This window comes from Amblyraja radiata, chromosome 8, assembly GCF_010909765.2.
Source record: "Amblyraja radiata isolate CabotCenter1 chromosome 8, sAmbRad1.1.pri, whole genome shotgun sequence".
In the NCBI taxonomy this organism is placed as follows: domain Eukaryota; kingdom Metazoa; phylum Chordata; class Chondrichthyes; order Rajiformes; family Rajidae; genus Amblyraja; species Amblyraja radiata.
Genome location: NC_045963.1, coordinates 72,554,428 through 72,578,684, shown reverse-complemented (window position 1 = coordinate 72,578,684; position 24,257 = coordinate 72,554,428). Strand labels below are relative to the sequence as shown.

Sequence of the window (24,257 nt, the reverse complement as noted above, 5' to 3'; positions counted from 1 at the left end):
CAGGGGCGGCACGCACACCCCCATCCACATTAACGGGACGGAGGTGGAACGTGTTTCCAGCTTCAGGTTCCTGGGTGTTAACATCTCCGATGACCTCTCTTGGACCCACAATACCTCAACTCTGATCAAGAAGGCTCACCAGCGTCTCTTCTTCCTGAGGAGACTGAAGAAGGTCCATCTGTCTCCTCAGATCCTGGTGAACTTCTACTGCTGCACCATCGAGAGCATCCTTACCAACTGTATCACAGTATGGTATGGCAACTGCTCTGTCTCCGACCGGAAGGCATTGCAGAGGGTGGTGAAAATTGCCCAACGCATCACCGGTTCCTCGCTCCCCTCCATTGAGTCTGTCCAAAGCAAGCGTTGTCTGCGGAGGGCGCTCAGCATCGCCAAGGACTGCTCTCACCCCAACCAAGGACTGTTTACCCTCCTACCATCCGGGAGGCGCTACAGGTCTCTCCGTTGCCGGACCAGCAGGTCCAGGAACAGCTTCTTCCCGGCGGCTGTCACTCTACTCAACAACGTACCTCGGTGACTGCCAATCACCCCCCCCCCCCCCCCCCCCCCCGGACACTCCTCCCACAGGAAAAACACTATGTCTGTATATATGCTAATGTAAATATTTATTCAAATCATATGCTGTCGCTCTTCCAGGGAGATGCTAAATGCATTTTGTTGTCTCTGTACTGTACACTGACAATGACAATTAAAGTTGAATCTGAATCTGAATCTGAATCTGATCACGTGCGCGGCACAACGCGTGCGTCGTGACGCATTAATGATGACGCGCAAATGACGCCCAAGTGGGACAGGCCCTTTACTCAACAGGTCGGGCAGCATCTCTGGAGAAAATGGCTGGGTGATGTTTTGGGTCGGGGAACCTTCCACCCAATACAATCAGTCTGAACCGAAACGTCACCTATCCATTTTCTCAAGGGATGCTGCTGCTTGCCCCGCTGAGTTACTCAAGCATTTTGTGTCTATCTTTAGTTTAGGTTAGAGATACAGCGAAGTAAGAGGCCCTTCGGCCCACCGAGTCCGCGCTGACCAGCGATCCCCATACACTAGCTTTCCTACAAACTAGGGACAATTTACAACCTTTTCCAAACACAATTAAGCTAGAAACCTGTACATCTTTGGAGTGTTGGAGGAAACCCGGAGCAGCCGGTGAAAACCCACGCGGTCACAGGGAGAACGTGCAAACTCCATACAGTGGTATATGTAATCTTGATCGAGCCAGGGTCTCTGGCGCTGCAAAGCAGCAGCTATACCATTGTGCCACTGAATCTATCTTTGGTATAAACCAGCAGCTGCAGTCTATTTTATTTCCAAAGTTTATCCAACCTCTCCTAGCTGAAACTCTAATCCAGGCAACATTCTGGTAAACCTTCTCATACCCTCTCCAAAGACTCCTCATCCGTCCTGTACTCGAGTGACCAAAACTGTATGCAATACTCCAAATCCAACTTAACCAAAGTCCTACAGAGCTGAATCTACTGTAATTCTCGGAGAGGAAAGACTATGAAGATCGACATCAAAAGGTGGTAAGAAAGGATACGCTAAATGCTACTATAAAAGATGACCGAGGGAAAGCAGGCCTAAAGGTCTTCGCCAGAGGTAGACACAAAATGCTGGAGTAACTCAGCGGGACCAGCAGCATCTCTGGAGAGAAGGAAAGGGAAATGTTTTTGGTCAAGACCCTTCTTTATGCTACTTGACCCGCTGAATTACGAGAGCATTTTCATATATTCATAACTGATAGGATTAGGCCATTCAGCCCATCAAGTCTACGCTGCTATTCAATCATGGCTGATGTATCTCTCCCTCCTAACCCCATTCTCCTGCCTTCTCTCCATAACCGCTGACACCCGTACTAATTAAGAATTTTGTGTCCATCTTCGGTGTACCTTCTCTCCAGAGATGCTGCCTGTCCCGCTGAGTTACTCCAGCATTTTGTGTCTATCTTCGGTGTAAACCAGCATCTGCAGTTCCTTCCTACACATTTCGTCTTCACCAGAGGCGTGACTTCCTCAAGTGTTCCCAATGGAGGTCAGTTCAGATACAATGTCAAAGCTTACGTTTTATGGCTCAAGTTCATGCTTGCTTGTTTGAAAACTTCATGTCCCTTAAAATGACATGGAGAAACACAGAGACTGGAGATTGCAGCTCTTGCCTCCCGTCTTAAAAGCAAAGGCCGAATAAACAACCTCTGCGTGTCCCACACAGTAAGATCTAAGAAGGCTATCACTTGTGCCTGAAAGTATCAAAAAGACAGGAGAGTACAGAGGAGAAAATATAATCATTAGGTGTGAGGTGGAATACAAGAAAGATTAGTAGCGGACACAGATTAGTTGTGGGCATCCGACCAGAAGACATAGGAGCAGAATTTGGCCATTTGGCCCATCGAGCCATTTGATCATGGCTGATCTATTTTTCCCCTTTAACCCCATGACACAAAAAATTATTACTACATGGGTGGCACACAGTGGCACAGCTGGAGAACTGCTGCGTCACAGCGCCAGGGACCCAGGTTCGATCCTAACCTCGGGTGCTGTCTGTGTGGAGTTTGCACGTTCTCCCTGGGACCGCACGGTATCCACCCACATCCCAGACGTGTGGGTGCGTGGATTAATTGTCCTCTGTAAACTGCTCCTAGTGTGTAGGGAAGAGGATGAATAAGTGGGATAACATAGCATTAGTGTGAGAACGGGCGATCGATGGCCGGCACGGACTCGGTGGGCCGAAGGGCCCGTTTCCATGTTGTATCTCTAAAATAATCTTGGTGTATGCTTAATTTACTTTAGTGACTGAAGCACAACTAAAATAGCAAAACCACGGAAGTGCAGATTTTTAAACTTTTATTATTAAATTTGTATCTTTTGTAGGAAAAATATTCCATATATATCTACATTATTTTAATCAATGTCTTTTCTGCATAAAAATCAAGATCCATTTCCTGCTTTGCTCAGACGGATTCCAGACGCCATTGTCAGCGATGCAGATTGATTTACTTTGCCCGGTTCAGGACTTGCACAGTATTTTTGCCGTGGAGGTAGTAGCTGTATGCTGATGCCACTGTGGTCAGGGCTGTGACATACCTGAAACGAGAGGACTCTGAGAATCAGCATCACATTCCCATCTACAATTACTGCAGTTTAAGAATGAAGCTCAAAACAAGCTCATAAGGTCATAAGTGATAGGAGTAGAATTAGGCCATTCGGCCCATCAAATCTACTCCGCCATTCAATCATGGCTGATCCATCTCTCCCTCCTAACCCTATTCTCCTGCCTTCTCCCCTCAACCTCTATCACCCATACTAATCAAAAATCTATCTATCTCTGCCTTAAAAATATCCACCGTCTTGGCCTCCACAGCCTTCTGTGGCAAAGAATTCCACAGATTCATCACTCTCCAACTAAAGAACTGGTCTGCTTTGCTGCACAGCTTGCATTTATATAACATGATTTACAAAATAAAATGTCCCAAGCATTTTACTCGTGTTTTCAAGAATAAAAAACACTAGTATATCAAGTCAAAAGAAATTATAAGACACTAAGAGCTGGTGTAAATCAGTGGGTCATGAACATCTCTTGAGAAAAAGGATGGGTGACGTTTCAGGTCGGGACCCTTCATCAGACTGAAAGTAGGGGGTGAGGTGGGGGTGGGGCAAAGATGTGGAGACGAGAAAAGACCAGGACAAATTCGGGCCGACCACAAATGACCTCAGATGGGGCACTGCCTGGTAGGCCCATTGTTGGCTGGGGAAGGTGTGATCTCAAGAGGGATACAATGTGGAGAACTGTGGACTTCGTAAAACAACAAGGGTGGAGGAGAGTGAGATGAGGGTACATGAAATTAGTGAATTCAATGCTCAAAGAAATGACAACAGGAAATAAAGAGGTGGGCAAATAAGGTAGGTTGTAAAGAACATCTTAAAGGGCTTGTAGAAACAAGGAACTGCAGATGCTGGTTAATACACAAAAGGACACAAAGTGCTGGAGTAACTCAGCAAATTAGGCAGCATTCATGGAGAACATGGATAGGTAACGTTTCGTGTGTGAAGAAGGGTCTTGACCCGAAACATGACCTCCCCAGGTTTTCTAGATATGCTGAATGACCCGCTGAGTTACTGCAGCGTCTTTTATCCTAAAGGACTTTGTCTATGGAACTGATGCACTACAATGCTGAGAACTATATTCTGCACTCTGTATCTTCCCTTTCACTCTTTCCCACCCTGTGGGACAGGCAACATCTCTGGAGAGAAGGAATGGGTGACGTTTCCGGTCTCGACCCTTCGTCGCACAAGAAACGTCTGAAGAAGGGTCTCGACCCGAAACGTCTCTCCAGAGATGCTGCCTGTCCCACTGAGTTACTTCAGCATTTTGTGTCTATCTCCACTTTAAAGCAGCATCTGCAGTTTCTTCTTATACTATAGTACCCTAGTGTACTTGAGTTTAACTTGATTGTTTTCATGTGATTATCTGATCTGATTGGATAGCACGCAAAACAATGCTTTTCACTGAACCTTAGTTACCTTAATAAACCTAAATCTAAGAGGGTGAAGGACATTCAAATGTGGGATGACAAAAATGCTGGAGAAACCCAGCGGGTGAGGCAGCATCTTTGGCACAGTGGAGTAGACAAAATATTTAAGAAAGAACTGCAGATGTGTTGGATAATGGGGAGGCACAGAGAGTTAGGGGGGGAATTTCAAATTTGAAGGTCTTGACATTGGTATTTTAAAGGAGGTCAGAATTGGTCATTTGTGGGGTTGGTTGACATTGTGCAGAGAGGTTATTACAAGCTGGGTAAGAATTTCAAAACGTTAGTGTTGCTAGATCAGAATTCAATATTGGTTAGACACATTGTTTGTTTCTCTGGACAAAAAGGATGAGTGACGTTTCGGGTCAGAACCATTCTTCAAATTGAAAGTAGAGGAGGGGGGGGGGGGGGGGGGGGGAGGGGGAGTAACTGGAAGTAGGAAAAGGCCAGAACACATCAGGGCCGGCAACAGATGACCAAGGAAGAGTGGAGCCCATAATGGCCCATTGTTGGCTGGGAAGAGGTGATAATGAAGAGATACGGGAATGCGAACAGTGGAACTAGTAGGACAACTAGGATGGAGGTGGGGAGAGAGGGAATGGAGGGGTTACTTGAAATTAGAGAAATTAGCATTCATACCGCTGGGTTGTAAGCTGCCCATGCAAAATATGAAGTGCTGTTGAAGTGCTGTTGCTTGCATGTGGCCTCACTGACAGTGGGGCAGGCCCGGGTTAGAAAGGTCTCCATTATTTTGTTAGGCAATGTTATATGTGAAAGTATGATATACAAATAAATCATTTCTTCACAAGGACCAGATCTGGCCATCTTAAATATTTTAAATCTTTAGATTTAGTGGAACGATGGCAATGCCTGTTAAAGAAACTCACAAGCAGCCAATCGTATCAGGATATTTCTGCAAAGTGGAAAAAACACTAGGGCAACAATAATAATGGAGGTGGGGGCGGGGGTTCAATTAGCAATATCAACATAAATGATAATTCCAGGATCATTTCAGGAATGAGTGGGTTAGCATATGATGAGCGTTTGACAGCACTGGGCCTCTACTCGCTGGAGTTTAGACGGTTGAGGGGGGACCTCATTGAAACTTACAGAATAATGAAAGGCATAGATAGAGTGGTGGGAGTGTCTAGGACCAGAGGTCATAGCCTCAGAATTAAAGTGCGCTCTTTTAGAAAGGGGGTGAGGAAGAACTTCTTTAGTCAGAAGATAGTTAATCTGTGGAACTCATTGCCACAGAGGGCTGTGAGGATGTCATTGGATATTTTTAAGGCAGAGATAGACAAATTCTTGATTAGAACGGGTGTCAAGGGTTATGAGAAGAAGGCAGGAAAATGAGATTAAGAGGCAGAGATCAGCCATGATTGAATGGCGGAGTGGACTCAATGGGCCGAATGGCCTAATTCCACTCCTACAACTTGTGAATGTGGATAAAAAGCACAAGCGGACCTGAAAGGGAGATGGTTGTGCTTAAGCAGATCACAGAGGGTGAAGGTAGGAGGGAGGAGAAGGGCTGAGGCAGACCTGAAAGGGACAAGAGTGAGGGCACAGGGAACTCGTTGACCAGGAGATGGAGTACAAGCGGGCCTGGAAGGGAGATGAGGTGAGGGGACAGAGGATGAAGGAATGGTAAAGCAGATCTGAAAGTGAGACTGAAGGGTAGAGCTGAAGCAGACCGCGTAGTCTTATCACGAACAAATTGAATAGAGCAAATTGGCTGCGAACCACTGGTTATACCATTATGTTGATATTACTAATTTAAAATACCAACCAGAGTCGCCCATTCTTATCAACTGCGGGGTAAAAGACAGCAGTATATCAGCACTCACATTCCATGATAGAAAATATACCAGGAACAGAAACCAGAGAGATTGACTCTGAATGATCAAGGCCTACGTCCAACATTTAAAAGTGACTAAAGATGAGCTAAATTTTTATTAACTGGTTCAATGACAGCATTATATTTGTTGACGGATTTAAAAGAGGTACAACGTCATTCAATGAGAATTTGTCCGGATTGAACAAACACTTTCCTTAATCTTAAAATTTCATGAGTGTTTGACCATTTTATGAACGGGTTCAAGGATAGAGAAATATAGTTGATGTCTCAGATTTCAGCACCTCGTAAACAAGCAGTGAACTCTGGTTGCGCAGGAAGGAACTGCGGATGCTGGTTTAAACCGAAGGTAGACACAAAATGCTAGAGTAACTCAGCGGGACAGGCAACATCTCTGGAGACAAGGAATGGGTGACGTTTCGGGTCGAGACACGTATTCAGACTGAGAGTCAGGGCCTCTCTCTCCCCCTGACTTTCAGTCTGAAGAAGGGTCTCAACTAGTAAACTCTGGTTGGTATTTTAAATATTTTATGGTCGGTGCTCTGTTAACTACAGGTTTCAATACGAGTCCCTTGAAAACGTGATAATGGAAAATTGGACTGAAGTGTTTCTGATTTAAGATGCTGGGTTTGACAATCTTGTGGTAAATGAGACTTAAGATGTATGCAGACCTGGAAAAGATTTGAAAGGCTGGACAGATTACAAAAACTAATGTTCACTGACATTCTCCAGACATCACACTTCTCTTGATAAGCTAACCAGAACAGTATTCACTGCCACAATGCTGAGTGCTTGTACAGATTTGGAGGCTACAGGAAGACAATATCCAGAGCCCTCACTTATTCTGATCTTACTGCTTCAGTAAGGTTTAGTTTAGTTTAGAGATACAGCACGGAAACAGGTCCTTAGGCCCACCGAGTCCGAGCCGACCAGCGATCACCGCACACTAACTATCCTACACATACTAGGGACAATTTACATTTTTTAGAAAGCCAATTAACCTACAAACCTGTACGCCTTTGGAGTGTGGGAATAATAAGATTATTGGACTATGGAGCAAATTTTAAAGTTGAATCGTAAGCATTGTGAACATGATCATGAGGGGAATGGTATACAAAATCACATGAGGAATAGATCACGTTGACGCGCACAGTCTCTTGCCCAGAGTGGGGGGAATAGAGAACCAGAGGACACAGGTTTAGGGTGAGGGGGGGGGGGAAAGATTTAATAGGAACCTGAGGGGTAATTTTCTGTGCAAAGGGTGGTAGGTGTATGGAACAAGCTGCCAGAAGAGGTAGTTGAGGCTGTGACTATCGCAACGTTTAAGAAACATTTAGACAGGTACATGGATACGACAAGTTTAGAGGGAATTGGGCGAAATGCAGGCAGGTGGGACTAGTGTAGATGGGACATGTTGGCCGGTGTGGGCAAGTTGGGCCGAAGGGCCTGTTTCCACGCTGTAAGACTGACATTTTGAATAGGCATGCTTTTCATAACGATTAATATGAAAGTCAGAACCTCATTTCTTTAAACAAACTATATTTCATATCACAGAATAATCTGAATGTTGGCTGTGTAAGCAGCTGTTACCTGCAGTATAAACAGACCATGTGTAACCATCTGAACTACATGCAAAATGTGTCCTGTACACATCAGCTAGCATTATAATGCACAGCTAAATCCACAAACATATTTAATTATCTATGTTTTCATTTGGGGAGAACATGGGCCAAATGAGGTGAGCGCTTCATTTAAAACACATATTATGTTCCCACGCAACAAAACAACACTTTTCAAAATATAATACTTCCCAGTAATTAGATGAAGGCACTACATCAATAAACTGCAAGCAAGGTTCCTATCCATCTTCCCCCTCCACTATCCATATCTGGCCTCATTCCAGCTGGAGTTAGCTTCACTTCATGACTTAGAAACATAGAAAATAGGTGCAGGAGGAGGCCATTCGGCCCTTAGAGCCAGCACCGCCATGCATTGTGATCATGGCTGATCGTCCCCTATCAATAACCCGTGCCTAGCTTCTCCCCATATCCCTTGATTCCACTAGCCTTTAGAGCTCTATCTAACTCTCTCTTAAATCCATCCAGTGACTTGGCCTCCACTGCCCTCTGTGGCAGCGAATTCCACAAATTCACAACTCTCTGGGTGAAAACATTTTTTCTCACCTTAGTCTTAAATGACCTCCGCTTTATTCTAAGACTGTGGCCCCTGGTTCTGGACTTGTCCAACATTGGGAAAAATTTTCCTGCATCTAGCTTGTCCAGTCCTTTTATAATTTTATATGTTTCTATAAGATACCCCCTCATCCTTCTAAACTCCAGTGAATACAAGCCTAGTCTTTTCAATCTTTCCTCATATGACAGTCCCGCCATCCCAGGGATCAATCTCGTGAACCTACGCTGCACTGCCTCAATCACAAGCCTTGGCAAACACTCGCAGTTTCTGCTCACCTCCAGACACCGAGCCTTAAATGCTTGTTCTCTTTTAGATACTTTCCCTCTTTTAAGACACTTTTCTTCACTTACGATGTTTTAATCTAATTTTAATTGAGGCTCAAATACTTGGATACCAGCAGTCTGTCCGACCAAAGGCTTTTTAAAACTCACTCAGTGTCATAGTCAAATTGCATGGAAACTGGCCCTTCGGCCCAACTTGTCCATGCCTACTGAGGTGCCCCATTTACGCCAGTCCCACCTACCTGCGTTTGGCCCGCGTCACTCTAAAGCTTGGATAGACACAATATGCTGGAGTCTCTCAGCGAGTCAGGCTGAGCTACTCCAGCACTTTGCATCTATCTTTGTTATGAACCAGCATCAGCAATTCTTCGCTTCTGCCTCCAAACCATTCCTGTCCATGTACTTGTTCAAATGTCTTTTAAATGTTAAGAACAAAAGGAATAGGTGTAGAATTAGGCCATTCGGCCCATCAAGTCTACTCCGCCATTCAATCATGGCTGATCTATCTCTCCCTCCTGGCCACATTCTCCTGCCTTCTCCCTAATAACCTCTGACGCCTGTACTAATCAAGAATCTATCTATCTTCACCTTAAAAATATCCACTGACTTGGCCTCCACAGCCTTCTGTGGCAAAGAATCCCACAGATTCACCACCCTCTGACTACAGACATTCCTCATCTCCTTCCTAAAGGTACGTCTTTTTATTTGGAGCCGATGGCCCTTGGTCCTAGACTCTTCCACTAGTGGAAACATCCTCTCCACATCCACTCTATGCAGGCATTTCACTATTTGGTAAGTTTCAATGAGGTCCTACAAAACTCCAGTGAGTACAGGCCCAGTGCAGTCAAACACTCATCATATGTTATATGAGCATCTGTTCACATCTGCAGAATTTAAGCTGTGATCCAATCTGGAATTCACACAATCCAATCTGTAATTCTCATTTTAAGCCTTTCCAGCAGCTTGCATCTCTCAGCACCTCCAAAAACCTGCTCACAATTCACTACTTCAGGTAACATTACGGTGGGGGAGTCCAGAACCAGGGGCCACAGTTTAAGAATAAAGGGTAAGCCATTTAGTACGGAGATGAGGAAACACTTTTTCACACAAAGAGTTGTGAGTCTGTGGAATTTTCTGCCTCCGAGGGTGGTGGAGGCCGGTTCTCTGGATGCTTTCAAGAGAGAGGGCTCTTAAAGATAGTGGAGTCAGGGGATTATGGGGAGAAGGCAGGAACGGGGTACTGATTAGCGATGATCAGCCATGATCACATTGAATGGCCGTGCTGGCTCGAAGGGCCGAATGGCCTACTCCTGCACCTATTGTCTATAGTAGTATCTGAAGAAGGGTCTTGACCAAATTGTTACCCATCCCTTTTCTCCAGAGATGCTGCCTGACCCGCTGAGTTACTCCAGCACTTTGAGTCCATCTTTACCACTTGTCCGCATTCGCAGTCACACCCTCAATCTTGCCCCAATTTTTGCATGGCATCAACGCGTCTCTTTTATACATTGCTGTGAGACATTTCAGTGGTTTCTAAAGAGCAATGTAAAAACAAGCTGCCTTATTTTGCTTTGTTTTTCAGAAGATAGAAGAATGTTTCCTGCCAATCTCACCATAAAGTATGAAGGAACACACTGTCCACAAACTGGAAAACTGGAGCTGCCAGTGATGCAGCCACGAGTACAAGTTGAACTGCCGTGTTAACCTGCAACACAAAGTAAAAATGTTTGCACATTAAAACTGTTATATTTCAGATATAATGTAGTAACTGTGTGGTGCTCTCTTTTCAGCTTTAGAATACTAGGCTCTACGATAGTTGTACAAGACATTGCTGTGAGCACGTTTGAAGGATCGTGTTGTAGTTTTGGTCACCCTGCTTTAGGAAGGATATTATTGAGCTGGATTGGGTGCGGCAAAGGTGCACCGTGATGTTACTAGAAATGCGAGCACGAGCTAGGAGGAGAGTCTGGGACTATTTTAAGACACTCCTGGAGCACAGGAGGCTGAGGGGTGATCTTATAGATGAATACAAAACCATCAGAGGCATAAATAAGGTGAATGGACATCTCTTTCCCTGGAGTCCATAATGAGAGGGCTTAGGCTGGAGATGAAAGGTTTAAACAAGTCCTGAGAGTAATTCTTCACAAGGAGGGTGGTTCATACAAGATTAAGTTGTAGAGATGGGTGCAATGGTGACATAGGAAAGACATTTAGATAGGATAGTGCATAGATAGAAAAGGTTTAGAGAGATAAATGCTGGCAAATGGGACTCACTTATAAAAGCTGGTCGGCCAAAGGACCTGTTTGTGTGCTGTATGACTTTGAAATACTACCCCAATTAAAAACCTTATTGATCAGCATTGGAAATTATGAAATTATTTAATAAAAGCCAGATATAGAACCAGACTTAGTTGCAATTCTGCAGCTGCTGATTGTCACATTGAATAATAACATGCTAACATGTGATTTTTTTTATTATTTAAATTAATATCTTACATATTGAATTACATATTGAATCAATATCTTACATATTGAATTACATATTGAATCAATATCTTACATATTGAATCACATATTGAGTTAATAGAGGGACATAATGTAAGAGATGTGTGTTTGCTGTTTCCATATCTGAGAAGTAATATTGTGAAATAGGTCATGTTCATAAAACATAGGAACAGAATTAGGCCATTTGGCCCATCGAGTCTGCTCCGCCATTCAATCATGGCTGATCTATCTTTCCCTCTCAACCCGATTCTCCTGCCTGCTCCCATTACCTTTGACACCCAAACTGGTCAAGAACCTATTAATCTCCACTTTAAAAATACCCAAAGACTTGGTCTCCACAGCCATTTTGATCCAATCTCATTCTTCTAAACTCCAGCGGGAACACGCTCACCATACGTTAACCCAGTCATCCCTGGGATTATTCTTGCAAATCTAAATAGTGAATGGTCCTGGTTCACACGCATACACAAAACAAATCCTCGCAATCAGCTCGGTGGTCTGTTGCGAAGGGTATCAATTAATAGGAAAATAAATCTTACCTTGCTGATAAAGGTTGGTTTCAATTGGGCAGTAGCATAACACGGGTTGAAATATTTGCTTAGTGTTCTCTGCAGGAGTGAGGAAAGAAGTTATATATTAATTTTGCATTACACAGATTGTTATATCAAAGACTGCACAATATTATACATATAGAGAAAGATCAATAGAAAATTATAAGGCCTCAGTCATTTCAGTCTCCATCCACACTGTGTATAACTCTGCATAGGAAGTTAGAGGTGTGGTCTCACCAGGGCCCTGTACAACTGTAGTAGGACCTCCTTGCTCCTATACTCAAATCCTCTCGGTATGAAGGCCAACATTTGCTTTCTTCACTGCCTGCTGTACCTGCGTGCTTACTTTCAGTGACTGGTGCACAAGGACACCCAGGTTTCGTTGCGCCTCCCCTTTTCCCAATCTGACACCATTCAGATAATATGCCTTCTTGTTGCCACCAAAGTGGATAACTTCACATTTATCCACATCATACTGCATCTGCCCACTCACCCAACCTATCCAAGTCACCCTGCAGCCTCATGGCATCCTCCTTGCAGCTCACACTGCCACCCAGCTTCGTGTCAGCTGCAAACCCGGAGATTTTACATTTAATTCCTTTGTCTAAATCGTTAATGTATATTGTAATTTACTGGGGTCTAGCACCATGCCTTGCGGCACCCCAGGTAAAGGTTTTGGAAAGGTTGCAAAGGAGGTTTACCACAAAGTATAATAAGGAACTGCAGATGCTGATTTACAATAAAGATAGATACAAAATGCTGGAGTAACTCAGCGGCTCACCGTTTGTATTCCTTCGTCATCACATTGTCCCCAGCCAACAATGGATCATTGTGGGCTCCACCTTTCCCGAATTAGTGATGCAGGCTCTGCTTTGTTCTGTACCTCCCCGTACCTCTAGTTTTCCCCCTCCCTGACTCTCAGTCTGATGAAGGGTCTTGACCCGAAACGTCACCTATTCCTTTTCTCCAGAGATGCTGCCTGACCCGCTGAGTTACTGCACTCCATTTTGTGTCTGTCTTTGGTTTACCAGAATGATGCCTGGATTATGCAGTATTAGCTACAGAGAGAGGCTGGACAGACTGGGATTGTTATCTCTGGAATGCCAGAGGTTGTGGGGAGAACAACCTCCCCACACTTGTGATAGAAGTATATAAAATTGTGAGGCATAGATAGGATAGACACACTTTTTTTCCCCCCAAGATGGAAAAATCAAGGCTTAGCATTAGGGTGAGATGGGCAAAGTTTAAAGGAGATGAGCAGGGCAAGTTTTTTTTCACACTGAAGCTAGTGAGTGCCTGGAACTCACTGCCAGGATTAGAGGTTGAAGCAGATACTTTAGTGACATTTAAAACACTTTTGGGTTGGCATGTGGATATGCAGAGATTGGAAGGATATGGGTTATGTGCAGTTAGATAAGCAACGGTCTTGGCATCATGTTTGGCACAGACATTGTGGGCCGAAGTGTCTGTTCCTGTGCTGTACAGTTCGATGTTCTAAGAGGACTGTAGATAGTGGAGTATTGAACAAAGAAAAGTGCTGGAGGGACATAAGTCAGGTAGCATTTATAGAGGGAAATGAGCAGGTGACATTTCGGACCTGGACTCTTCTTCCGGCTGAAGGCATGGGGGGAGAAAACTGGTATCTGTGTGCCCACCTTTCTTCCACTACTCGTATCACTCTGAACCTATCTGCCCCTCGTCTATGACTCCATTTTTTCCCCTCACCCTGTTCCCTTCAACCCATATTCCTCCCTCACGTATACATTTCACTCCTCCTCTTCCTTTCATATCTGCCACCCTGTTGTCTCAATTTCGCCCCCAGCCTTTGCCACTTGCTCCACCCATGTGCCAATCACACCCCCACCCCCCTCATCTGTATCCACCCATCACTTGCCTGGTTTGCCCCACCCCTGCCTCTCTCTCCCACCTTTCTCCCCTCTATTCCATCAGTCCATTAGAAGGTTCCCGACCGGAACCGTCGTCTGCCCATTTCTCTCCACAGATGCTGCCTGACCTGCTGAGTTCCTCCAACGCTTTGTTTTTGCTTAGGAAATTCACATCAGCACAGACTTACACCTATAATAAATGTTATGCAAAAACAGTGATATACAAAGCACAAAGTCGTACAAGTGAGGGGGACGAGGAGAGTGGCAGTTTTGGTACTTACTGGTGCTGGAACTGTTCGGTATCTAATATAGAAACCCGCTGCAACCAAAATGACATCTCGCATAAGGACCATCACAGTGAGAGGAGCTGGAAAAAAAAAGATGAATTATAATGGTGAATAAAAAGAGTGAAATCTCAAATTAATGTACAAACCCTGGGTGGGGTCACCAGCATAATACATTTTAATTCCCTGGTAGACAAAAATGCTGGAGAAACTCAGCAGGTGCGACAGCATCTATGGAGCGAAGGAATAGGTGACGTTTCGGGTCGAGACCCTTATTCAGACTGACATTTTAATCCCTATTCTTTTTCTACATTACAGGGAATATCCAAATAGTTAAGGATAACCATTTCTCTAAGATCTGAAATAAGGTTTTAGTCTCATATCTATCTCATATCGTCAATTACATGAACCAATACATAACAAAGTTCTGCAGAACTGCAAATAAAATCACAGTAAGAAAGAAAGAAAGAACTGCAGATGCTGGTTTACACTGAAGATAGACACAAAGTGCTGGAGTAACTCAGCGAGTCAGGCAGCATCTCTGGACAAAAGGAATAGGTGACGTTTCAGGTCGAGGCTCTTCATCAGTGAATAAAACAGTGATGGCGTTGAAATGCAGGTGTGAAAACATCTTAAACTTCTATATGATTATAGATCAAATGTGTGCATTAACAACTGACCATGTATCTGAGTCTGTATCATGGAATCACAATGAATTGCAGATGCTGGTTTACAAAAAAACCCACACAAAGTGTTGGAGTAACTCAGCAAGGTTGACTCGCTAAGTTATTCCAGTACTTTGTCATAAGGTCTTAAGTGATGGTAGAATTAGGCCCATCATCCACTCTGCCATTCAATCACGGCTGATCTATCTCTCCCTCCTAACCCCATTCTCTTGCCCTCTCCCCATAACCCCTGACACCCGCACTAATCAAGAAATACCTCTACTAATCAAGTATCTTTGTGTCTTTTAATCTTTTAAAGACTAGACTAGATATACAGCGCAGAAACAGGCCCTTCAGCCCATCAAGTTTGTGCCAACCAGTGATTACTCAGTACACTAACACTATCCTACACCCGATGGACAATTTTACAACTTATCGAAGCTAGCTAACCTACAAACCTATATGTCTTTGGAATGTGCAAGGAAACAGGAGCACCCGGAAGAAAGCCCACATGGTCGGAGGGAGAACGTACAATCTCCCTATCTGCATTACGTATGGAACTCTTCAGTGTTGGACTCCCACACTGCCAGAGTGAGGCCACGTGCAAACTGAAAAGGTTTCCTGCAGTTCGGCTCTTGCTCCCCCTGCTCTTGCTGGTAGTTGTCCTGCTAGTTCCACTGTTCGCATTCCCGTATCCCTCTGTTATCACCTCTTCCCCAGCCAACAATGGGCCATTACGGGCTCCAACCTTCCTTGGTCATGTGTTGCCAGCCCTAATTTATTCATGCCTTTTCCTACCTCCAATCCCCTCCCCCACCCCCCAACTTTCTGAAGAAGGGTTACGGCTCGCAATGTCACCTGTTCCTCTTCTCCAGGTACGCTGCCTGTCCCGCTGAGTCGCTCCACCACTTTGAGTCGGTCTTCGGCATAATCCAGCATCTGCAACTCCTTCCTACACATTTTTATTTCTCTACTGTGGTGGAGAGAAAGTTTTAAAAGATGTACCTGGAATAAGCTCAACGCACGTGAGACTGACGTACAAAACGCTGATCAGAATTTTGTCTGCTAATGGGTCCAGGGCACTCCCCAAAGCCGATTTCTGATTCGCCCAGTTTCGTGCAATGTAGCCGTCCAACTGCAAAAAATAAACAAAAAAGACAACAAATAATGCATCGGACAATGGAATAATTTTAACACAATAAAAATGTAGCACAGTGGCGCAGCGGTAGAGTCAGAGGTGTTTTATTGTCATGTGTCCCAGATAGTACAATGAAATTCTTACTTGCTGCAGCACAACAGAATATGTAAACATAGTACATAACGGGGGAGAAAAAAAGTTAAGTGCGCGTATATACACATTCACACATACTCAATGAATAAACAATTATAGTGCAATAATAATAATAATAATAATAATAATAATAATAATAGAGTTGCTGACTTACAGCGCCAGAGACCCAGGTTCGATTCTGACTATGGGTGCTCTCTGTACGTTTTTCCTGTGACCTGTGTGGGTTTTCTCTTAGTGCTCCGGTTTCCTCCCACATTCCAAAGACATTGGCTTGGTAATATTTATGTCTAGTGTGTGTAGGATAGCGTTAGCGTGCGGGGAATGTTGGTCAGCGCAGACTCGGTGGTCCGAAGGGCCTGTTTCCGCTCTGTATCTCTAAAGTCTGTCACATTTACATAACATTTCCCCCCCCCACCGCCAATCCCAATTTATTTTTAATCAGTGGATGTAAATGGCAGAAAAATGTTGAAATGAAAAACAGCACAATTGCTCTCAGTTTCTCCGAGGATCAGCCATTATTTAAGGGCATTTGATGCTATCAAAGAGGGAAAGTTGATCTATTCACGGAAGTCAACATGAAAATGCTCTGCAGATTTGACATTTGCTTAAAATCAGAATGCAACCCAGATACAAGGTTTTGTTTAGAGGATATTCTCCCTCAGCTACAGATCAAATCACAATTATAGCAAGGGAAAATTAGAAAAATTATATAAAAACCCAAATAATCAGCAGATAAAACTTGAAATTATTCCATTGTTTCCAAAAAGCTGGAGTTTTTTGGAAACAAGGAACTCCAAATGCTGGTTTATACCAAGGATAGGCACTCAGCGGGTCAGACAGCTTCTCTGGAGAAAAAAAAAAGATAGGTGACGTAACAGGTCGGGACCTTACCTCAGCCGACTCAAAACGTCACCCATCCTTTTTCTCCAGAGATACTGCATGACCCACTGAACTACTCCAATACTTTGTGTCTATCTTTGATTTTTGTTTAAGTTTGGCATAGAATATTCAATTGGTTTTGATTTGTTTTCTGCAGTTCCTTGTAAAATCCAGAGAAAGTGATAGTTGGGACCGGGTGTTAATAGTGCTTAGTTGATAACATACCCATCTCTGAATTAGGAGGTGGTGGGTTGAAATTTCATTCTAGAGATCTGAGCGTAATGTTATAGGGTGACACTGCAATGTTAAACTGAGGATATGCTGAGCCAAGACATTAAACCAAATCTCCTCTTGCTGATCCAGTGAGAATCCAATAACACCATTTCCATGAAGTGGAGTTTTCTCTAATATTCTATTTAAATTTACTTTTAGACTTTAGAGATACAGCACGGAAACAGGCCCTTTGGCCCACCAAGTCCGCGCCGACTAGGAATCACCCCGTACACTAGCACTATCATACACACTAGGGACAATTTACAATTTTTACCAAAGCCAATTAACCCACAAACCTGTTCGTCTTTGAAGTGTGGGAGGGAACTGGAGCACCCAGAGAAAACATATGAGGTCACGGGGAGAACCTACAATCTCTGTACAGACGTAGTTAAATTTGAACCCGGGTCTCTGGCGTGGTAAGGCAGCAACTCTACCGCTGCGCCACTGTGTCGCCTTTACCTTAAACCAACACATTAAAAGTTATTACTTGGTCATTACTGGACTACAATATATGGGGGAAAAGTGTTAACAAATTTTCATTGATTCTAAAATATCAGATATGGATATTAAAACAGCGTGAGAGAAAGAAATTTTGTCTTGCATGCACTCACACAGCATAGAATATACTTTCTTGCAAATGTACAGGATGAAAATAAGCATTGCAATGCTTTTGAGTCATTTAGAATACGAACAACAATTCTTAATGAATTAAAACAAGGAAATCGCCAAAATCTTTGATCAGTTGCAAACCATAAAAATGAGACATGTATTCAATACGCCAAATAGTTGCGGTATTTAATTAAAAGAAGCAACTAGGTCCCGTTGAATAGAATTGTCTGAAGAAGGGTTTCGACCAGACACGTCACCCATTCCTTCTCTCCAGAGATGCTGCCTGTCCTGCTAAGTTACTCCAGCATTTTGTGTCTAGATTCGGTTTAAACCAGCATCTGCAGTTCCTTCCTACTAATTAATCTAAATGTCCATATTGTTAATCAGCAAGATTCTGTATGTGAATATTTAAATAACTGGTTGAAAAGCCGTTATGGAGTGAAATTATATAAACGGTGGACAAATATTTACAAACGTAAAATACTTGAAGCGGTTTTTAAAATAAGATGCAGCTTACTTCCTGTTTAAAAAGCATTTTACAAATTACGTCACAAGACTGAAATGAAAGTTTAAAATTTACAGAATTACAGAAGAATACTACCAAGAATTTATAGTTTTTGGCTCTCATTTCTGGCTTCAATAAGTCATCAGATGTATTTTGAGGGTAATTTTGAATAAAATAAATCCATTTCATTACTTAATTTCTTCAAACTCAGATGTCAGAAATTGGCCGTATAAAATGAAACATTAAAATGTAGTTGGGAGCACAATCCCATCGCGCCAATGAAACGGTCAGCATTCTCCCTAATCCATGACACCTAATGCAATACTCCACTCTCGTCACCCAGTCTCCTCCGCAGAAGCAATTTCTGCTATTCAACAAAATAAAATGTCATTTCTGTCATCAAAGACTTGAAAACAGCTGGGATAGATCTCTTACTTGCGTGCACTGCATTCCAAGTGACAGAGTGTGTTTTTTCCAGCGCCATCCCTAACTGGTACGAACTCCTACAACACTTTATCATGGCTGTTTATCTTAATAATGGCACTGGAATTTCAAATGCCCACTCCCCCCAATTATAATAACCCAAGCTTCCACAACCACAACAGAAACTTTAATTTTAAGAAAACCCAGCGAATGTATAGTTATCTCTGCACTGAGCCAAAATAAAACTTTAAAGAGTTTAGAGATACAGTGCAGTAACAGGCCCTTCGGCCCACCAAGTCCGTGCTGGCCTACCTACACTAACCTACACACACACGGGGAACTTTTTTTTACAACTTACCAAAACCAATTAACCTACTAACCTGTACGTTTTTGGAACGTGGGAAGAAACTGGGGAAAACCCATGCAGTCATGAGGAAAACATACAAACTCCGTACAGACAGCACCCGCAGTCTGGATTGAACCCGGGTCTCTGGCACTCGAAGGCAGCATCACTACTGCCGTACCGCCCAAAATATCTTTCAACCTTTGCATTGTAAGGCAGGCTCTATATTCCTCAATTGATAAATGCACTGCTGTTGGCAACCTTCAGCCAAACAGATCAACGGATTTAAATATTTCAGAGAATATTAAAACTCTGGGATTATGTAAATCACCTGTAGATATGCATCTAAGTAATACTTAGCACCTTCCAAGTCAAGTTCAAGTGAGTTTATTGTCATGTGTCCCTGTATAGGACAATGAAATTCTTGCTTTGCTTAAGCACACAGAAAATAGTAGGCATTTACTACAAAACAGATAAATGTGTCCATATACCATGATATAATTCAATTCTTCCCTTCCCTCCCGCACCACCCCCTCCCCGGGCACTTTCCGTTGCAACCGCAAGAAATGCAACACCTGTCCCTTCACCTCCCCCCTCGACTCCATCCAAGGTCCCAAGCAGTCGTTCCAGGTGCGACAAAGGTTCACCTGTATCTCCTCCAACCTCATCTACTGCATCCGCTGCTCTAGATGTCAGCTGATTTACATCGGTGAGACCAAGCGTAGGTTGGGCGATCGTTTCGCCGAACACCTCCGCTCAGTCCGCAATAACCTACCTGACCTCCCGGTGGCTCAGCACTTCAACTCCCCCTCCCATTCCCAATCCGACCTCTCTGTCCTGGGTCTCCTCCATTGCCAGAGTGAGCAACAGCGGAAATTGGAGGAACAGCACCTCATATTCCGTCTGGGGACCTTGCGTCCTTATGGTATTAACATAGAATTCTCCCAATTTGGCTAGCCCTTGCTGTCTCCTCCCCTTCCTTAACCCTCTAGCTGTCTCCTCCCACCCTCCCATCCGCCCGCCCTCGGGCTCCTCCTCCTCCTCCCCTTTTCCTTCTTTCTTTCCCCCACCCCCCATCAGTCTGAGGAAGGGTTTCGGCCCGAAACGTCGCCTATTTCCTTCGCTCCATAGATGCTGCTGCACCCGCTGAGTTTCCCCAGCAATTTTGTGTACCATGATATAAATATATACACACATGAATAAATAAACTGATAAAGTGCAAATAGCAGAAAGTGGTTATTAATAATCAGAGTTTTGTCCGAGCCAGGTTTAATAGCCTGATGGCTGTGGGGAAATAGCTATTCCTGAACCTGGTTGTTGCAGTCTTCAGGCTCCTGTACCTTCTACCTGAAGGTAGCAGGGAGATGAGTGTGTGGCCAGGATGGTGTGGGTCTTTAATGATACTGCCAGCCTTTTTGAGGCAGCGACTGCGATAAATCCCCTCGATGGAAGGGAGGTCAGAGCCGATGATGGACTGGGCAGTGTTTACTACTTTTTGTAGTCTTTTCCTCTCCAGGGCGCTCAAATTGCCGAACCAAGCCACGATGCAACCGGTCAGCATGCTCTCTACTGTGCACCTGTAGAAGTTAGAGAGAGTCTTCCTTGACAAACCGACTCTCCGTAATTTTCTCAGGAAGTAGAGGCGCTGATGACCTTCAATGTTAAAGGGGTGAGAAAATAGAAAATGGAAATCAGACTCACAGAATGGCGAAAAGTACAGCACAGAAACAGGCCCGTCGACCCACAATGTCCATGGTGAACATGATGACAAGATCTGAGAGGAATAGTTCAGCTATGAGGAAGGATATAATTTGCGGAAGGACATCCTTGCTGTTGAGGCAATGCAGTGTAGATTCACAACGTTAATTCCCGAGATGGCGGGACTGTCATATGAGGAAAGATTGGAAAGACTGGGCTTGTATTCATTGGAATTTAGAAGGATGAGAGGATATCTTATGGAAACGTGAAAAATTATAAAAGGATTAGACAAACTAGATGCAGGAAAAATGTTCCCAATGATGAGGAGTCCAGAACCTCTGATGGGGCAACAGTCTAAGCATAATGGGGAGGCCATTTAAAACTGAGATGAGAAAACACTTTTTCACCCTGAGAGTTGTGAATTTGTGGAATTCTCTGCCACAGAAGGCGGAGGGCCCAACCGCTGGCTACTGAAGCCAAGATCGCCCCTTCATCGGAAAGCTCGAGGCTCCCGACCACGGGAGAACAAAGAAGGGAAGAGATTGAACCTTTTTTTTCGCCTTCCATCATAGTGAGGAAAGTGGAGGAGTCGCTGTGGTGGATGTTTATGTTAAAATGTATTTTGTGTGTCTTGTTGCTTTTTATTGCTATGACTGCATGGCAAATAAAATTCCTCATATGTTGCACAACATATTTGGCTGATAAAGCATGATTATGGTGATTATGACAGAAGGTAGTTGAGGCCAGTTCATTGGCTATATTTAAGAGGGAGTTAGATGTGGCTCTTGTGGCTAAAGGAATCAGGGGGTATGGAGAGAAGGCAGGTACAGGATACTGAGTTGGATGATCAGCCATGATCATATTGAATGGCGGTGCAGGCTCGAAGGGCCGAATGACCTACTCCTGCACCTATTTTCTATGTTTCTATGATTTCTCTCGTTTCTCTTTCCCCTGACGTTCAGTCTGAAGGGTCTCGACCCAAAACATCACCCTTTCCTTCTCTCCAGGGATGCTGCCTATCCCTCTGAGTTACTCCAGCATTTTGTGTCTATCTACAGTAAAGTGAACCGTGTTCCTGTCCAAGACTCTTCCAAGGTGAAAAAAAACAATTGACCTGTGCCTGCATTATGTAGAAATTAGCACTCTATTTGATTCTCTTGCAGATTGTGACCATTTTGCTGTCCACCTTGGTTTAGTCTGCAAACACCATCATGACCATCCGTTCATTCACCATTTTACTTCTCCGTCATGTTCTGATTTCCATTTTCTCAAAGCTCAAGGAACCATGGCAGGTTTGGAAGTATATTTAATTGAATAGCAGACAGAATGTAGACACTGAATAGCCTACTTCTTTGCTTCTGTACGTTGTCCTAAAACAGTGCAATGCAAACTTTGGGTGTCACAAACTAAATATCTTATCAGCTAGAGCAGAAAGATTAACTTCTGACCTTTATCATTAGGTTTTCAGTCAAAAATCAATGGTAGATTGAGGTGCCTGGCCAAGCAAGACACGTTTACGAAGGGTTATAACATTCTTGGAGAGCTTTAAAGGGTAGGAGCTAAGTGCCTGTTCCCTCAGCTGATTGGTTAAGTAGGAGACGATTCTGTTCCTTGGATAAGTGGTCAGCTATTTACAGCTGAGATAAGGAAAATTTGTTTGACTGGGAAGTTGTGAAACTTTGGAATAGTTATCCCAAAGGAACGTGAATAGTCTATTGTAGAGCTTGGAGTGTGTCAGGGACTTGCCAAAACTATTATTAGATCAATCAATAAATGGCAAGAGTGTCGAATTGTCATATATACAATAATGAAATAATGAAATAATTACTTGGAAGCAGCATAACTGCATAACAACAATAAACATAAACATAAATCTCATTCTACTCTTATTCAGACACCTGTCTTTGGCCTCTTACAGGTGTCAGAATAAGAGTAGAATGAGATTTAGGCTTATGTTTATTGTTGTTATGCAGTGTGAGGAACAGTACCTCAGTTTTCATTGTGCATACTATAGCCTTAATGACTGAATGAATGTAACAAAGCACAACATTTTAGTGTAATTTGGTGGGACAGGCAGCATCTGTGGGGAGAATGGACAAGTAACATTGAGTCGGGACCCTTCTTCAGATTCAGGAACTCAAATCGAGTCGAAAGAAGGGTCCAGACCTGAAACGTCGCCTGTTCATTCACTCCACAGATGACGCCTGACCCACTGAGTACTCCAGCAATTTGTGGTTTATTCAAGATTCCAGCATCTTCAGTTCCTTGTGTCTTCAACTAATGTAACCAGTTCACATAATAAAGCCATTCCAATCTTGTACCTTACATTTCCAGCATTCATTTTTCTTCTCATCCCACTTCTGCTATTTCAGATTTCATTTGTCTCCTCAGACAAGCACTCTTGTTATTAATTAGTTTTTAGTATCATATTTTAGCTGGTGTCACAAGCACCACTTGTGTCCTCACCACAAGACAAATCTTCCCTTTCGCTCTCTTTACATTTCCACCATTTTCTACAGCTTAAGACTTGTTTTATTTCTAAATGTTACCAGTTGAGATCAGGTCACCGGTCCGAAATGTTAACTCGGTTTCCCTTTCTACAGATGCTGAGTATTTCCAACTTTCTCCATTTCTATTTCAGAGCATTTGTGCTATTACTAGTGATCTAATTTTTAGGGTTTTTTTCAACTTTAGAGATACAGCGCGGAAACAGGCCCTTCGGCCCGAGTCCGCACCGACCAGAGATCCCCACGCATCAACACTGTCCTACACACACTGGGGACCATTTACACATACACCAAGCCGATTAACCTACATACCTGTATGTCTTTGGAGTGTGGGAGGAAACCGAAGATTTCAGAGAAAACCCACGAGAACGCCACATTCATTGTTCACCAAATATATTTTGCCACCAAAGTTTTACGCTAAAGTTCTTAAGTGCAACCACTGATTGATTGAATAAGTTTTCACATGGGACAAAGAAAATGCATCCTCTCAAATCGTAAGCGACTTTTACAGACACTGCAAAACCCCCCGTCATCTGGTGAATATTTTCGATTAATCTCATGTAAAATAAATGTAATATTTTCCAATTGCTTTTTATTGTTAGCCACAACCAAATACAATACACCTCATTAAAATCAATCATTTAAAAAAACACAATTTAAATGGATTTAAAAAAACTTAAGCAATTAAAAACAACATCCAATTAATAAACTGCAATTTAGCTATTTATTATTATTTCCCTGACCCGCGCCTATATAATCTCCGAATGGGCTGGCATGGTGCTCTAGTGCTCCACTCATGGACTGCAAGTGGAGTCCAGGGGTGGAATACAGCCAAATCAAGGCTTTAAAATCACAGTATGTTACAAGTTTCAATAAAAGCATTCGAAGATCTATTTGGAGTTTCAGTTCCAGTTTAGTTTAATGTCACATGTACCGAGGTACAGCAAAAAGCTTTTGTTGCGTGCT

General features: G+C 43.3%; 1 protein-coding gene across 1 annotated transcript in view; it reads right to left on the bottom strand.

Moving 5' to 3' along the window:
• Positions 1-2,841: 2,841 nt before the first annotated feature.
• Positions 2,842-24,257, bottom strand: part of crls1 (cardiolipin synthase 1) — a 48,127-nt gene continuing 26,711 nt past the window's right edge. Inside the window, exons 3-7 of the mRNA XM_033026228.1 lie at positions 15,769-15,898; positions 14,096-14,181; positions 11,917-11,985; positions 10,486-10,577; positions 2,842-3,098 (exon numbers count right to left, since the gene is read on the bottom strand). Of these exons, the coding sequence (XP_032882119.1) occupies positions 3,008-3,098; positions 10,486-10,577; positions 11,917-11,985; positions 14,096-14,181; positions 15,769-15,898 (468 nt within the window). The 3' untranslated portion in view covers positions 2,842-3,007. The remainder of the gene's footprint in view (positions 3,099-10,485; positions 10,578-11,916; positions 11,986-14,095; positions 14,182-15,768; positions 15,899-24,257) is intronic.